At 68.3% G+C, this 15366-nt stretch overlaps 4 protein-coding genes across 4 annotated transcripts; 2 read left to right on the forward strand and 2 right to left on the reverse strand.

Moving 5' to 3' along the window:
- Positions 1-47: 47 nt before the first annotated feature.
- WDR46 (WD repeat domain 46) lies at positions 48-3203 on the forward strand. The gene is made up of 12 exons (XM_080609478.1): positions 48-119; positions 200-261; positions 342-446; positions 543-693; positions 768-903; positions 995-1094; positions 1185-1338; positions 1417-1564; positions 1654-1748; positions 1853-1948; positions 2046-2159; positions 2247-3203. Exons 3-12 carry the CDS (start codon positions 406-408, stop codon positions 2346-2348), a joined length of 1137 nt encoding a protein of 378 aa, XP_080465604.1. The 5' UTR covers positions 48-119; positions 200-261; positions 342-405; the 3' UTR covers positions 2349-3203.
- Positions 3162-5013, reverse strand: B3GALT4 (beta-1,3-galactosyltransferase 4). Its single transcript, XM_080609477.1, has 2 exons — positions 4685-5013; positions 3162-4648 (listed from the first exon to the last, which is right to left on the reverse strand). Exons 1-2 carry the CDS (start codon positions 4875-4877, stop codon positions 3270-3272), a joined length of 1572 nt encoding a protein of 523 aa, XP_080465603.1. The 5' UTR covers positions 4878-5013; the 3' UTR covers positions 3162-3269.
- Positions 5014-5434: 421 nt separating this feature from the next.
- PFDN6 (prefoldin subunit 6) lies at positions 5435-7053 on the forward strand. Its single transcript, XM_080609479.1, has 5 exons — positions 5435-5521; positions 5634-5704; positions 6483-6553; positions 6656-6780; positions 6858-7053. The coding sequence occupies exons 2-5, from the start codon at positions 5641-5643 to the stop codon at positions 6964-6966; spliced, it is 369 nt and encodes a 122-aa protein (XP_080465605.1). The 5' UTR covers positions 5435-5521; positions 5634-5640; the 3' UTR covers positions 6967-7053.
- A 5-nt stretch (positions 7054-7058) lies between these two features.
- On the reverse strand, positions 7059-14924 carry RGL2 (ral guanine nucleotide dissociation stimulator like 2). Its single transcript, XM_080609480.1, is given in 17 exon segments — positions 7059-7346; positions 7423-7537; positions 7630-7740; positions 7742-7867; positions 7964-8087; positions 8180-8227; positions 8229-8270; positions 9342-9463; positions 9890-9922; positions 10032-10106; positions 10194-10256; positions 10666-10759; positions 10832-10935; positions 11882-12097; positions 13620-13902; positions 14249-14311; positions 14603-14924. Coding segments are annotated over 16 exon segments (1800 nt in total). The 5' UTR covers positions 14302-14311; positions 14603-14924; the 3' UTR covers positions 7059-7155.
- Between the last annotated feature and the right edge of the window lie 442 nt (positions 14925-15366).

Raw genomic sequence — 15366 nt, forward strand, 5'->3', positions numbered from 1 at the left:
CTCCCCCGCGTCCCCTTCTCCCACCCTGCAGCTTCCTGGAGGCTGACCCCGGCGAGGACACCTGCACCATCACCCAGGGGGACATCGCCGAGGCCGTGGACATCGCCAGCGCCGCCAAGGTGAGGAGGGGACACCTTGGGGATGCTTTGGGGACGCCGGGGGACAGCCAGCGCTCACCCCCCTGCCCCCCGTCCCGCAGCACTTCGAGCTGAGGCTGGAGCAGTTCGGGCCCTACCGGCTGGATTACACCCGCACCGGGCGGTGAGCGGGGGCTGTTTGGGGGGGGGGGGATATTTCCTTGTCACGTCCTTGTCACCTCATTGTCACCCCGTGTCCCGCAGGCACCTGCTGCTGGGCGGCCGCCGGGGCCACGTGGCCGCCCTGGACTGGCAGACGAAGGCGCTGATGTGCGAGGTCAACGTGCTGGAGGCAGCCAACGACGTGGCGTGAGCACGAGCAACCAGCCCGTCCCCACGCCCCCCCACACCCCCCCATGGGTGTCCCCACAGCATCCCCACGTCCCCCCCCCCTTGTCCCCGCAGGTGGCTGCACACGGAGACGATGTTCGCGGTGGCGCAGCGCCGCTGGCTCTACGTCTACGACAACCAAGGGCTGGAGCTCAACTGCCTCAAATCCTTCCCCGGCGTCCTGCGCCTGCAGTTCCTGCCCTACCACTTCCTGCTGGCAACGGCGGTGGGCGTCGCTTTTAGGGGACGCCGGGGGACATCTGAGGGGGGGTCCTGACGCTGTGTCCCCCCCCCCCCCAGAACGAGAGCGGCTTCCTGCAGTACCTGGACATCTCGGTGGGGAAGGAGGTGGCAGCGCTTTGCACACGCGGCGGGCGCTTGGCTGTCATGGCGCAGAACCCGGCCACCGCCATCGTGCACCTGGGGCACAGCAACGGTCAGCGGCCCCCCCTTTTGACCCCCTCCCCTTTAAAATTTGGGGTGCAGCCCCCCCCCCCCCCCAAAACCTCACCGCTTCCTCTCCGCAGGCACGGTGACGCTGTGGAGCCCCAACGTCAAGGAGCCGCTGGTGCGGATGCTGTGCCACCGCGGGGCCGTGCGCGCCGCCGCCGTCGACCCCACCGGCACGTGAGCACGGGAGGGGCTTTGGGGACCCCCGCAGCCCCCCGAAATTTTGATATCGCTGTCACTCGACCCCCCCGTCCCCCCCCCCCTCAGGTACATGGCGACGGCGGGGCTGGACCGCAAGCTGCAGCTGTGGGACCTGCGGACGTACCGGGCGCTGCGGGGGCTGCTGCTGCCCCTCGGCGCCGCCGAGCTTGCCTTCAGCCAGCGCGGGCTGCTGGCCGCCGCCTGCGGGGACCTGGTGCAGGTGGGACACGGTCGGGACAGCCCCAATTTGGGGTTTTATCCCCCCCCCCCCAACCCTCAACGCTCGCCCCCTCCCCAGGTTTACCAGGCGCCCGGCGGCGAGCTGACCCCGAAGCCGTACCTCTGCCACCGCCTGTCCCGGCCGCCCCACGGCCTCCGCTTCTGCCCCTTCGAGGACGTCCTCGGCGTGGGGCACGGCGCCGGCTTCAGCAGCTTGCTGGTGCCAGGTAGGGGACGCCCCCCCTCGCCCCGTGTCCTCCCCCCTTCCTTGGGGACAAAGGGACAATGCCCCCCATGTCCCTGTCCCCCCGCCCAGGTGCCGGCGAGGCGAACTTCGACGCGCTGGAGAACAACCCGTACCGCAGCCGCAAGCAGCGGCAGGAGTGGGAGGTGAAGGCGCTGCTGGAGAAGGTGAGAAGGGGCCGGGAGGGGGCTCAAGGGCTTGGGGACCCCCCCGGGGTGCCGCTCACCCCCTTCCCGTTGTCCCCGTGCCCCCCCTTTTCCTCCCCCCCCAGATCCCCGCCGAGCTGATCACGCTGGACCCGGGGCAGCTGCAGCGCGTGGACACGGCCACCATGGAGCAGAAGCAAGCGGAGCGCGTCGAGCGCCTGGTACGGGGCCGGGGGCGGTGCCACGGGGTTTGAGGGGAGGCAGAGGGGTTTGGGGTCACCCCCCTCACCCCGTTAATGTCCGTTTTCCCCCTTCCAGGGTTTTGACCCCCAAGCCAAAGGCAAGTTCCAGCCGCGGCGGCGGGCGAAGGGCGGCAGCTCGACGGGCAGCTTGCTGCGGCGCAAGAGGAAGGTGGCCCACCAGGAGCAGCGGGTGGGTGTCGTGTCCCCCCCCTCCAAAAAAAAAAAACCTTCGGATTTGGGGTTCTTGATGTGTCCCCGTGTCCTGTCGCCCCCCCAGGCTGTCATCCGGCAGAGCGTGGAGCAGCGGGAGCAGCAGCAGAAGCAGAGCAGGGCGGCGCCCCCCCCACAGCGCACAGCGCTCGACCGCTTCAAGAAATAGGGATAAGGACGCTTCCCCCCCCCCTCCATGGTGTCCCCAACAGCTTGGGGACATCTCTGCGGGGCCGGGACACCCCCATGGGGCGCCCCCCTCGTTATTAAAGCCTTTGTACCCCCATTTCCGTGCCCTGATTTTGGGGAACCCCCACCCAGCCCTGCGTCCCCCGAGCACTGCGGGTGTCGCTGTTCTCATTTTATTGCCCAGGACTTTGGTCACCAGCACGGAGGTGGCCCGGGGCCAGTCCTTGTCCCCACCGTGCTGGGGACAGACCCTGGGTGACGGCACGGCCCCGTCACTGCCGCAGCTCCAGCGCCGGGCGGCGTCCTCGTCCCTGCGGCCGCCGGGCGAGGTCCTGGTCCCGCTGCGCCCCGAAGGGTCCCCGGGGAGGTCGCGGCGCTGCGGCCCGGCACCGCTGCGGCTCCTGGGGCACTGCGGTGACGTCCGGGGCCGTGTCCCCTCGCTGCTGCAGCTCCTTGAGCCCCGGGCCGTGTCCTGGTCCCTGTTGCGCTTGTGTTGATGGCCCATGATGGCGCAGCGTCGCATCCTGCCTCCGCTGCGGCTCCTTCGGTTTGCGCCGCGCCGTGCATTGTCCCAGTCCCCGTTGCGCCCCAAATAATGTTTGGGGGAGGACGCGGCGCCGCTACACCTCCTGGAGGACGCGCGGCGAGCGCCTTGCAGCGTCTTTTCTTCCTCCCCCTTGCACCTGGGGTTTTATTTGGGGCTGCGTCCCGCCGCTGCTGCAGCTCCTTGGGCTCGGGCAGCGCCTCGCAGGGTCCTGCTCCCCGTGGCACCTGCGGTTTTTCGTGCTGCGGCCTCTTTCTTCTGCAGCCCCCTGACCCCGTGCAACGCCCTGCACCCCGTTACACCCGCATCGCAGGCTCTCGTGCCCCCCCCTGCCCCGTGCACCCCCCCCCCACCAGCTCAGGACCACAGCCCCTGCAGCGCGGCCAGCGCCTTGCAGCGCAGCACGCCCAGCGCCCGCTGCAGGGGGCTGCAGGCGGCCTCCCCCCCCCGCGCCAGCTCCCAGGCGCGCCGCAGCTCAGGGGGCCGCAGCCGGTGGGCGCTCAGCAGCACCCCCCCGTAGCAGCAGGGGTCCAGGGGGAAGCGGGCGGCCCCGGCCATGCGCGCCGAGTGCCGGGGGGCCAGCCCGGCTCGGCGGGCGCACAGCCCCACGAAGACGTCCTCGGGCCCCACGGCGGGGACGCGGGGGGCGGCCGCCAGCACCGCCGCCACCGCCGGGGCCGAGAGGACGTAGGCGCTGCCACTGCAGTACGGGGGGAAGGCGGCGGCGGCGTAGAGGGAGGCGGGGACGTGGTGGCGGCCGCGGGGGTCCCGCTCGGGGCGCACGCGCCAGTGCACGCGGCCCAGGTAGAGGCGGGCGGGGGCGGGCGAGGCGCGCAGGAGGCTCAGCAGCGCCGGCACGTGCACGAAGGCGTCGTCGTCGGCCTTGAGGACGAAGCGGGCGCCGGGGCAGCGCGCAGCCGCCCAGCCCAGCAGCAGCAGGGTCTTGCGGGTGAGGTTGGCGTAGGTGTCGGCGAAGGCGCCCTGCACGACGTCGCCGTGCCGCCGCGCCTCGGCCAGCACCGCCGCCCCCGCCGCGCCGCCCCCCGCCGGCACCCCCAGGCCGAAGAGGGTGCGGGTGGGCAGCCCCCCGGCCCCCCCCGAGCCCCCCCAGGTGTCCCGCACCGCCTGGCGCTGGGCGGAGTGCGACGGGGCGCTGGGCACCAGCAGCAGCAGGAAGGGCGCGGGGTCCCCGCAGCCGGGGGGGGACACGAGGACGGGGATGCCGCCGAGGACGGGGGTGTCACCGAGGATGGGGACACTGCCAGCAACGGGCGCGCTGTTTGCAGGGCCCGTGAGGTTTGCTGCGCCCACGCCAATCGCAGAGCTCGCACCCGTCGCGATGCCCGCGGCGGCTGCATTGTTTGCGATGTGGCCGCTGTCTGCAAGGCCTGCAGCGATCGCAAAGCCTGCATCACCTGCAATGCCCACAGCGTTTGCAAGGCCCGCACCGTTTGCAAAGCCTGCGCCGTTTGCAAAGCCTACACCATTTGCAAAGCCCCCGCCGGTCGCGATGCTCCCGCCGTTTGCAGTGCCCACGTACCGTGCAATGCCCACGCCTTTTGCAAAGCCCCCAGCGATTGCAAAGCCCCCCCCATCTGCAAAGCCTGCACCAGCTGCAAACCCTGCACCGTTTGCAAACCCTGCACCGTTTGCAAGCCCTGCATTGTTTGCAAAGCCCCCACCGTTTGCAAAGCCTGCAGCAGCTGCAAGCCCTGCGCCGTTTGCAACGCCCCCACCTTTTGCAAAGCCCACACCGTCTGCAAACCCTGCACCGTCTGCAAACCCCGCACCGTCTGCAAACCCCGCGTCCGTGGCAGCGCCCCCCCGCTCCAGCCACGCCGCCAGCAGGGCCGCCAGCAGCTCCTCGCTCACGCCGCTGCCCACCAGCCCCAGCCCCAGCAGCAGCACCGCCAGCCCCGCCGCCCTGCGCAGCGCCCGCCGGCCCGGCCGCCGCCTCCGGCACATCCCCGCCGCTCACCGCCGCTGCTCGGGGCCCGGCGGGGCCGGCGGCGCCGCCCCCATTGCACGCGAGCGTGCAAAGAGCCCCGGGAGGGGGCGTGCAAAGGGCCCCGGGGCGTGCAAAGCCGGCGGGAGCCGTGCACGGCCCCGCGGGGCTGGGAGGGGGCGTGGCCTGGGCCGGTGGGCGTGGTCTGGAGGGTGGGCGTGGCCCTGGCAGTGGGCGTGGCCTGGGAGGTGGGTGTGGCCTGGAGGGTGGGCGTGGCTACGGGTGTGGTTGGCTATGGGGTGGGCGGGGCTGGAGCCGGGGTGGGCGTGGCCAGAGGGGGGTGGGCGTGGTCAACGGAGTGGGCGTGGCTAGGCGCTGGCCGGCCGCTGTCATTGGTGGAGTGGGCGTGGCCAGCGGTGGAGTGGGCGTGGCCGGAGTGGGGCGGGCGGTGTCGCGGAGGGGTGGGCGTGGCCAAGGCGGGGGCGTGGCCCAGGTGGCGGGGGGCGTGGCCAGGGAGCGGGAGCGCGGCGGGGGGGGGGGTTGGCAGTCGAGGTGTGCGCAGGCGCGGGGCGGCGCAGGAGGGCGGGGCCGGGGTCACGTGGGCGGCGGGCGCAGGGGGGCGGGGCCTGCACGGAGCCGGTTGGGGCGCGGGGAGCGCCGAGAGGTGGGGGGAGGGGAAGGGGCGGGGGGGGGGGGGAGGGGAACGGGGGGGGGGGGTCTTGGGGGGCCCGAGCGGTGCCCGTGACCCCCCCCCCCACCCCCTTCTCCTCTCCCAGCCCGGCCATGGCGGAGCAGATCCAGAAGAAGCTGCAGGGGGAGCTGGAGAAGTACCAGCAGCTGCAGAAAGGTACGGGGCGGGCAGGGCCCCCCCGCCCCATAGCCCCCCAAAACCCCTCACAGCCCCCCCGCAACCCCGTAACCCCCCCCCATAACCCCCCCCATAGCCCCTCCAACTTCCTGTACCCCTTTAATCCCCCCCCCGCACCCCATAACCCCCCACCGTAACCTCCTGCACCCCATAACCCCCATTATCCACCCCATAACCCCCCCCATCATCTCCCCCCATAATCCCCATAGCCCCCCCCTTTATCCCTACCCCATAACTCCATCCTCCCCCCCACTTTGGTCCCCCCGCCCATGACCCCATAACCCCCATTTCCCCCCCATACCACCTCTGTCATACCCCACTTTGTACCCCCCCCACCCCACAGCCCCCATCTTCCCCCCCCCTGTATCCCATAACCCCCCCATCAACCCCCCCCACCCCACAGTCCCCATCTTCCCCGCCCGTACCCCATAACCCCCATTCTCCCCCCCATACCCCGTAATCCCCCATTATCCACCCCATACCCCATAATCCCCCCCATCACCCCCCCCGTACCCCATAACCCCCATCTTCCCCCCCAAACCCTGTAACCCCCCCATCACCCCCACATACCCCAAACCCCCCCCATAGCCCCCCACTCCCCACAACACCCCCTCTCCACCCCATATCCTCCCCCAGAGGCCCATACCCCCCAGTCCCATACTCCCCTCACCCCATACTCCCCCTACACATCCCGTTACACCCCAGTTTCGGGGCGAACCCCCCCAAAATTTTGTGTGTGTGTGTCCCCCCCCCGAAGACCTCAGCAAGTCGGTGGCGGCGCGGCAGAAGCTGGAGGCGCAGCTGACGGAGAACAACATCGTCAAGGAGGTGAGCGCCCCCCCCCCAAAAAACCACACAAAACAACCCCCAAAACAACCCCCGAAATATCAAAACACCCTAAAAACCCCCGAATTGCCCCCAAAAAACCAGGAGCTGGAGCTGCTGGACGACACCAACGCCGTCTTCAAGCTGATGGGGCCGGTGCTGGTCAGGCAGGACATGGAGGAGGCCAGGGCCACGGTGGCCAAGCGCCTGGCCTACATCACCGGCGAGATGTGGGTGCTGGGGGCCGGGGGGGGGCCGTGGTGGTGCCCCCCCCCCCCAGCTAATTAACGCTAATTAACCCCTGCAGCAAGCGCTACGAGCAGCAGATGCAGGAGATGGAGCAGAAGTCGGAGCAGCGGCGCGAGGCGCTGGCCAGGCTGCAGCAGGACTTGCAGCGGGCGCAGGGCAAGGGCTGAGCGTTACGGGGGGGGGGGGGGGGGGGCATCACTCCGACCCCCCCCCTTAAAAAATAATAAAAATAATAAAAACAATTAAAAAAAAAACGCACAAATTTACACACCTGCGGGGCGTAGTGTCTGTATTGCCGTAGTGTTAACGCCCTTTGGGGGGGGGTGGGCGTCTGGAGTGTGCCCCCCCCCCCCCCCTCAAAACAAGGCGCGGGTCAGCTTGCGCCCGGTGGCCTTGATTTTGGGGAAGGTGGCGCTGAGCTCGGGGCCCCCCCGGGGGGGGCGGCCGCCCGCGGCCCCCCCCAGGTGCTGGCGGGGCCGGAGGGCGAAGTCGAGGCTGGCGGCGCTCATGGCGTAGAAGACGTTGGCGGAGGGCGGCAGGAGGAGCTCTGCGGGGGGGGGGATTTTTTTTTTGTTATTTTTAAATTTTTTTTTTTGGGGGGGGGGGCACCCCCAAAAGCTCACCTCGGTCCTCGGGGAGGAGCTGGACCAGCTGGAAGCGGGCGGCCGCGGCCCCCTCCTGCCCGTGCTTCTCCAGCACCTTGGCCACCACGGCGGGGGTCTTGTCCTGGCTGGTGATCTGCGCGCCCAAAATTCGATTTTTTTAAACAAAAATTCAATTTTTGGGGGGTGTTTTTTTTTTTGGGGGGGGGGGGGGATGGTTGCGCTCACCAGGATGCTCTTGTAGAGGCTGCCGTTGTGCAGCTCCATGCGGGCCCGGATGATGCGGCACTCGCAGGGGGGCACGGCCGAGCCGCAGGACGCCGAGCGCCGGTGGCCCCGGGGCGGGGGGCTCGGGGCCGGGGGGGGGGGACAGCGACCCCGGCTGGGGGGGGGGGACAACGGGGGACAGGGGGGCGCTGGTGGCCGCCGCTTCATCCAGCGCCGACACCGACGGCCACTTGATGTGCTGGGGGGGTGCGGGGGGTGGGGGGTTAGGAGGGTCACCTTGAGGCCCCCCCCCCCCCCCAGTATTTTTGTATTTTTTTGGGGGGGGGGGTCTCACCTGGGCCAGGCGCGGCAGCAGCTGCGAGGTGCCCCGCGGGGGGGTGACGAGGAGGGCGGGGGGGGCGGCGGGGGCGCAGGGCTGGTCCCAGGCCACCAAGGGGGTCCCCACGGAGGTCAGGAGCCTGCAAGGGGAAAGGGAGGGGATGGGGGGGGGGGGGCAGAAAGGGGGTGACCCCCCCCCCCGCCTTAATTCCCCCCCCCCCAGCCTACTTACTCTGTGCAGTGCGTGATGACCAGCGAGGGCTTGGGGGGGCGCGGGGGGCGGCGTGTCGCCGGGGGGCTCGATGGCACACGAGAGGCTGTGGCTGCGGGGACACGCCGGGGGGACACGGGGGGCACACGCGTGACGTGTGGCAGGGGGTGTCACGTGCCACCCACCCCACAGGGACATGCCACCAACCCCATAGGGACATGCCACCCACAGGGACGTGCCACCCACCCCTAAGGACGTGTCACCCACCCCATAGGGACGTGCCACCAACCCATGGGGACGTGCCACCAACCCATGGGGACGTGCCACCAACCCATGGGACGTGTCACCCACCCACAGGGACGTGCCACCCACCCCTAAGGACGTGTCACCCACCCCATAGGGACGTGCCACCAACCCATGGGGACGTGCCACCAACCCATGGGGACGTGTCACCCACCCACAGGGACGTGCCACCCACCCCTAAGGACGTGTCACCCACCCCATAGGGACGTGCCACCAACCCATGGGGACGTGCCACCAACCCATGGGGGACGTGTCACCCACCCACAGGGACGTGCCACCCACCCCTAAGGACGTGTCACCCACCCCATAGGGACGTGCCACCCACCCATAGGGACGTGTCACCCACCCCATAGGGACGTGCCACCCACCCACAGGGACGTGCCACCCACCCCTAAGGACGTGTCACCCACCCCATAGGGACGTGCCACCAACCATGGGGACGTGTCACCCACCCCATAGGGACGTGTCACCCACCCCATAAGGACGTGTCACCCCACCCCATGGGGACGTGCCACCCACCCATAGCGACGTGCCACCAACCCATGGGGACGTGCCACCCACCCACAGGGGACATGTCACCCACCCATAGGAATGTGCCACTAACCCCATAGGGACATGCCCCAACACCCCATAGGACCATGTCGCCACCCCAATGGGCCCTGCCACCACCCCATAGGGACATCACCACCCCATAAGGCCCTGCCACCCCCCCCATAGGGAGATGCCCCCATACCCCATAGGGCCCTGCCACCACCCCATAGGGACATGTCACCACCCCACAGGGCCTTGCTACCACCCCACAGGGACCCACCACCACCCCATAAGGCCCCCACCACCACCCCACAGGACCCTGCCACCACCCCCGGGGCCGTGTCCCCACCTCTGGGCCTCGGGCAGGGCCCGCAGCGCCCGCAGCCATCGGCGGAAGCGGGGCTGGGGCTGCAGGCAGTAGCGGCGGCACGAGGCCTGCAGGAGCCGGACCTGCGCCAGCACCTCGAACTCCTGCGGGGACAGCGCGTGGGGACGCGGGGACGGGGTGTGGGGACATGGGGACGGGGTGTGGGGACATGGGGACAGGGCATGGGGACATGGGGACAGGGTGTGGGGACACGGGGACAAGGTGTGGGGACATGGGGACAGGGCATGGGGACATGGGGACAGGGTGTGGGGATGTGGGGACGCGGGGACGGGGTGTGGGGACATGGGGATGCGGCTGGGGGGGGCTGGGGACAGGGGCAGGGGTGGGGGACAGGGTGTAGGGGACACAACAGGGGACATGGCTGGGGATTGGGGACAGGGGACTGGGGGACAAGAAACACAAGAGGGGACAAGGGACAGGGGATAGGGACAGGGACAAGAACAGGGACAGGGGACAAGGACTAGGGGTGGGGACAGGGACAAGGACAAGGGACAGGGACAGGGACCCACCTTGCGGCGCTTCTCAAAGTTGATCCAGCCATCCTGCGGGAGAGGGACAAAGCCATCAGTTTGGGGACACCCCTGTCCCCAGGGACACCCCCCCCCAGCCTTGGGGACACCCCGGTCACCCCCCGCGGGGACGCGTCCCCACCTCCAGCTCGTCCTTCATGGCCGCGTCCAGCATCACCAGGTCGCGGAGGAAGGTCCCCAGGTAGGGGACAACCCCCTGGCGGAGAGGGGACAAGAGGTGAGGGCGCGGTGGCCGCCGTCCCCGTTGTCACCCCCCCCACCATCCCCTGTCCCCGTCCCTCACCACGGGGCGCTGATCCGAGGGGCGGCGTGGCTGGCGGCGCGGGGGGTGGCGTCCTGCGGGGTGTCCTGGGGGGGGACATGGGGACACATGGGGACATCAGGGGACAAGGTGGGGAGGTTGGGGACAGGCACGGGGACAGCTGGGTGTGGGGGACAGGGGACGTGGGGCTGGGATGGGGATAAGGGACAAAGGACGTGGTTGGGGACAAGGGATGGGGACTGGGGACAAGAGACGGGATGGGGGGCAAGGATGGGGACAAGGGACAGGGCTGGGGACAAGGGACAGGGTTGGGGACAAGGGACAGGGGACATCACCGGGGGCAAGCGTGGGGACAGTGGCTAGGGCTGGGGACAAGGGACAGGGCTGGGGATGAAGAAAGAGGGATCAGAACAAAAGACAAGGATGAGGAAAAGTGACAGGGCTGGGGACACGGGACAGGGGACAAGGGACGGGGGACAAGGGACAAGGGACATGTCCCCACCTGGAAGAGCAGCTGGCGGCTGGCGCTGTAGTTGTCCTGCTCGGAGCAGATGGCGCTGAGCTCCTCGTAGCTCCGCTGGGCGTCCCTGGGGGGACAGGGGCTGAGCGTGTCCCCGTCCCCTGTCCCCTGTCCCCGTCCCCGTCCCCTGTCCCCGTACCGGCCGATCTCCTCCCAGCTGTGCTTGAGCCGGTGCACGGGGCTGGACTGCAGCGCCGAGACGATGGCGCAGAGGGACGAGAAGTTGCGCAGCGCGCGGCACTCCTGGGGACACGGGGACTGTCACCCGCGGCACGGGGACACCCCCACCGGGGTGGGGGGGACAGAGCGCCGCCGGGGCTGGGGACCTTCGTTAGGGATGGGGCCACCTCCAGCGGGGTCACCGCCGCGGGGATGCCCCATGTGGGTCACCGCCGTGGTGTCTGCCACCACTGGGGACACCTCCGTTGGGGACACCTCCGTTGGGACACCCTAAAGGGGCCACTCCACTGCAGCCAGCTCCATTGGGGTCACCCCCATCGAGGACAGAGCCACTTCTGGGGGGGTCACTTCCATTGGGGCCACCTCTGTTGGGTTCAGGGCCACCTCTATTGGGGTCACCTCCATTGGGGTCACCTCCATTGGGTCATCTCCACTGGGGACAACTCCACTGGGGACAAGGCCACCGACACTGGGGTTGCCTCCATTAGGGACACCTCCATTAGGGACACCTCCATTGGGGTCACCTCCATTGGAGACACCTCCATTGGGTTCATCTCCATTGGGGCCACCTCCATTGGAGACAACTCCATTGGGTACGGGGCCACCTCCACTGGGGACAAGGCCACCTCCATCGGGGTCACTTCCATTGGAGCCACCTCCACTAGGGACAAGGCCACCTCCATCGGGGCCAACTCCCCTGGGGACACCTCCATTGGGGTCACCTCCATTGGGGTCACCTTCATTGGGGACAACTCTATTGGGACAGCTCCATAGGGGACAGCTCCACTGGGGACAGCTCCATTGGGGTCACCTCCATTGGGGACACCTCTGTTGGGTCCACTGGGATCACCTCCCCTGGGGACAACTCCACTGGGGACAAGGCCACCTCCATTGGTATCACCTCCCTTGGGGCCACCTCCCTTGGGGCCACCTCCACCGGGCACCAACCCACCCCCGTCAGGACCCACCCCCCCCGCCCTGTCCCCCCCCCCATCCCCCCGCCGCTGACCTCAGCCACGCGGATCCACTTCTCCAGCAGGCGGGCGCGCTGGGGGGGCCGCAGCCCTGCGCCCCCCAGGCAGGAGCGCACCACGGCCCCCGCCAGGCGGTTGAACTGGCGCACGGTGGCCCGGACGCTGGGACAGGCGTGCTCCTGGCCCTTCTTGTCCCTCTGCGACCACAGCGCCCCCAGGCACTCGTAGGGCACCAGGCGGACGAAGAGCTCCTGGAACGCGGGGACAACGGCGTCGGGCGCAGGGCTGCGAGGGGATGCGGGGGCAGGGGGACGCGGCGTGGAGGTGGGGACATGGGGACATGGGGATGGGGAGTTATGGGGTTGGGGGACATGGGGACACGGGATGGAGATGGGGACATGGGGACGTGGGGATGGAGGGACATGGGGACATGACATGGAGATGGGGACATGGAGGACATTGAGGGACATGGGGACATAACTCGGAGATGGGGATGTCGAGGGACATGGGGACACGACACGGAGATGGGGACATGGGGGACATCAAGGGACACAGGGATGGAGGGACATGGGACATGACATGGGGATGGGGACATGGAGGACATTGAGGGACATGGGGATGGAGGGACATGGGGACACGACATGGGGATGGAGGGACGTGGGGACAACTCGGAAATGGGGACATGGAGGGACATGGGGACACGACACGGAGACAGGGACATGGGGGACATCAAGCGACATGGAAATGGAGGGACGTGGGGACACAACACGGAGAGGGGGACATGGGGGACATCAAGGGACATGGAAATGGAGGGACGTGGGAACACAACACGGAGACGGGGACATGGGGGGACATCAAGGGACATGGGAATGGAGGGACGTGGAGACGGCGTGGAGATGGGGACATGGGGACATGAGGACATGGGGACATGGGGATGGGGAGTTATGGGGTTGGGGGACATGGGGACATGGCATGGAGATGGGGACATGGAGGGACATGGGGATGGAGGGACATGGGGACACGACATGGGGACGGGGGACATGGGGATGGAGGGATGTGGGGACATAACTCGGAGATGGGGACATCGAGGGACGTAGGAACATGACACAGAGATGGGGACATGGGGGACATCAATGGACATGGAATGGAGGGACGTGGGGACATGGTGTGGAGATGTGGACATGGGGATGGAGGGACGTGGGGATGGAGGACATGGGGACATGACATGGATGTGGGGACATGGGGACAAGGAGACGGGGATGGGGACATGGGGACATGACTGAGATGGAGACATGGGGGAACATCGAGGGACACGGGAATGGAGGGACATGGGGACACGACACTGACATGGGGACATCGAGGGACATTAGGGTTGGTTTTTTTTCAGGATACAGGATTTTGGGGTGTTTTTTTGGGGGGGATGCAGGATTTGGGGGTTTTTGTTTTGGGATATAGAATTTTTTTGGGGTGCATTTTTTTTGGGATACAGGATTTTTGGGGTGTTTTTTGGGGGGATGCAGGATTTTTGTGGTGTTTTATGGGGGATACAGGATCTTCATGTGCAGTTTTGGGGGGATTTGGGGTATACAGGACTTTTGGGATGCAGTTTTTGGGGACACAGGATTTTTCAGGGTGCAGTTTTTTGGTATACAGGATTTTTGGGGTGCACTTTTTCAGGATAAAGGATTTATACGAGGTTTTGGGGTAGTTTTTTTTAGGGTACAGGATTTGGGGGTGCAGGACTTTTGGGGTGCAGCTTTTTGGGGTGCTCACCGCCTCCATCAGCGTCAGCTGCTCGGCCACCTCCTGCGCCTGGAAGGCGAGGATGTCCAGGGGGTCGGCGTCCCTGTCCCCGTCCCCGTCCTCGTCCCCGTCCCCGTCCGGCGGCGGGGCAGGGGGCTCAGGGGGGGCTCCCCGCAGGTTCTCCAGGCGCCGCCCCGCTTCCGAGCCCGGCTCCAGCGCCCCCACCAGGCGCTCGGCCAGGGGGATGGCCGGGGGCCCCCCGAAGTCCTCGGGGTACCCATCCAGCCAGGCGCTGAGCAGCGCCGCCAGCGCCCTGCGGGGACACCAAGAGGGACGGGGACGTGGGGACGGGGACGGGGTGGGGAGGGGGACGGGATGGGGGGGAGGACAGGGACACGGATAGGGACAGGGATGGGATGGGGATGGGGACAGGGATGGGGACAGGGACAGGGACGTGGACAGGACGGGATGGGGATGGGGAGGGGACAGGAACGGGGTGGGGATGGGGTTGGGGACAGGGATGGGGACAAGGACGGGGACAGGGACAAGGTGGGGACAGGGAAAGGGATGGGGACAGGGACAGGGATGGGATGGCACAGGGTGGAAATGGGGACCAGGACAGTGATGGGGACAGGGAAGGGGACGGGGCCGTCACTCACCCCTTGGCCTCAGCCACCTCCGGGGAGCTGGGGGCTGCCGAGAGCCCCCCCATTTCTTCCAGCCTGGGTGGGACACGGGGGGGGAGGATCAGAGCTACGGGGCCCCCGCCACACGCGGTGTCACCGTGCCGTGTCCCCAAACACACACGGTGTCCCCAAGCCCCCTCTGCAGTGTCCCCAAGCCCCCAAGCGATGTCCCCAACCCGCACGCAATGACCCCAAGCCCCCAAGCAACGTCCCCGAGACCCCATGCAACGTCCCCAAGCACCCACGAAATGTCCCCAAGACCCCCCACAAAGCCCCCAGCCCCCCACAACGTCCCCAAGCCCCCAGGCGACGTCCCCGCGCCCCCACCTGGCGAGCAGCAGGCGCAGGACGTCGTGGGGCTGGGTGAAGGCACGGAAGGTGGCGAGGAAGGTGGGGACGAAGGCTCCGTCCCCGCGGGCCGGGGCCTCCAGCAGGTGCCGCACCAGGCGGGGCAGGGGGGCGGCGCGCAGCAGGCGGGCGGGGGGCGCCCCGGGCCGGGGGGCCAGGGCGAAGACGGCGTCATCCTCCCGCACCTCCGCCTGCGACGGCGCCCGCGCCGCAGGGCAGGGTCACCAGGTGGCACCACGTGGTACCATCGCCCCGTGGCACCGGCATCCCAATGGCACCCACTGCCCCCCAGTGGCACCCAACACCCCTAAATGGCACCCAACGCCCAACGGCACCCATCCCCACCCAACTGCACCCACTGCCCCCCAACGGCACCCAACAGCACCCATTGCCCCCCCCAGCTGAAGTCACTGACCCCCGATGGCACCCATTGCTCCCCAATGGCACCCAACACCCCCCCAATGGCACCCAACACCCAATGGCACCCACCACCACCCAGCCACCCCGATGGCATCCATTGCCCCCCAATGGCACCCAACAACTCTAAATGGCACCCAACACCCAATGGCACTCAACAGCACCCAACTGCACTCACTGCCCCCCACTGGCACCCATCGCCCCCCAATGGCACCCAACACCCCCCAAATGGCACCCAACACCCAATGGCACCCAACACCCCCCAATGGCACCCAACACCTCTAAACAGCACCCATCACTGCCCAACTGCACCCACTGCCCCCCAA

This window comes from Anser brachyrhynchus, assembly GCF_964034855.1.
Source record: "Anser brachyrhynchus genome assembly, contig: SCAFFOLD_700, whole genome shotgun sequence".
NCBI lineage: Eukaryota > Metazoa > Chordata > Aves > Anseriformes > Anatidae > Anser > Anser brachyrhynchus.

Bases quoted from the DNA above. Each gene is read 5' to 3' on its own strand.
- WDR46 (XM_080609478.1), top strand. From the start codon at position 406: ATGTGCGAGGTCAACGTGCTGGAGGCAGCCAACGACGTGGC. The intron at 694-767 runs GTGGGCGTCGCT...CCCCCCCCCCAG, and splicing joins ACTTCCTGCTGGCAACGGCG to AACGAGAGCGGCTTCCTGCA. The intron at 2,160-2,246 runs GTGGGTGTCGTG...TCGCCCCCCCAG, and splicing joins TGGCCCACCAGGAGCAGCGG to GCTGTCATCCGGCAGAGCGT.
- B3GALT4 (XM_080609477.1), bottom strand. From the start codon at position 4,877: ATGTGCCGGAGGCGGCGGCCGGGCCGGCGGGCGCTGCGCAGGGCGGCG. The intron at 4,649-4,684 runs GTGCAGGGTTTG...GCTTTGCAAAAG, and splicing joins CGGTGCGGGGTTTGCAGACG to GTGGGGGCGTTGCAAACGGC.
- PFDN6 (XM_080609479.1), top strand. From the start codon at position 5,641: ATGGCGGAGCAGATCCAGAAGAAGCTGCAGGGGGAGCTGGAGAAGTAC. The intron at 5,705-6,482 runs GTACGGGGCGGG...CCCCCCCCGAAG, and splicing joins GTACCAGCAGCTGCAGAAAG to ACCTCAGCAAGTCGGTGGCG. The intron at 6,781-6,857 runs GTGGGTGCTGGG...TAACCCCTGCAG, and splicing joins GCCTACATCACCGGCGAGAT to CAAGCGCTACGAGCAGCAGA.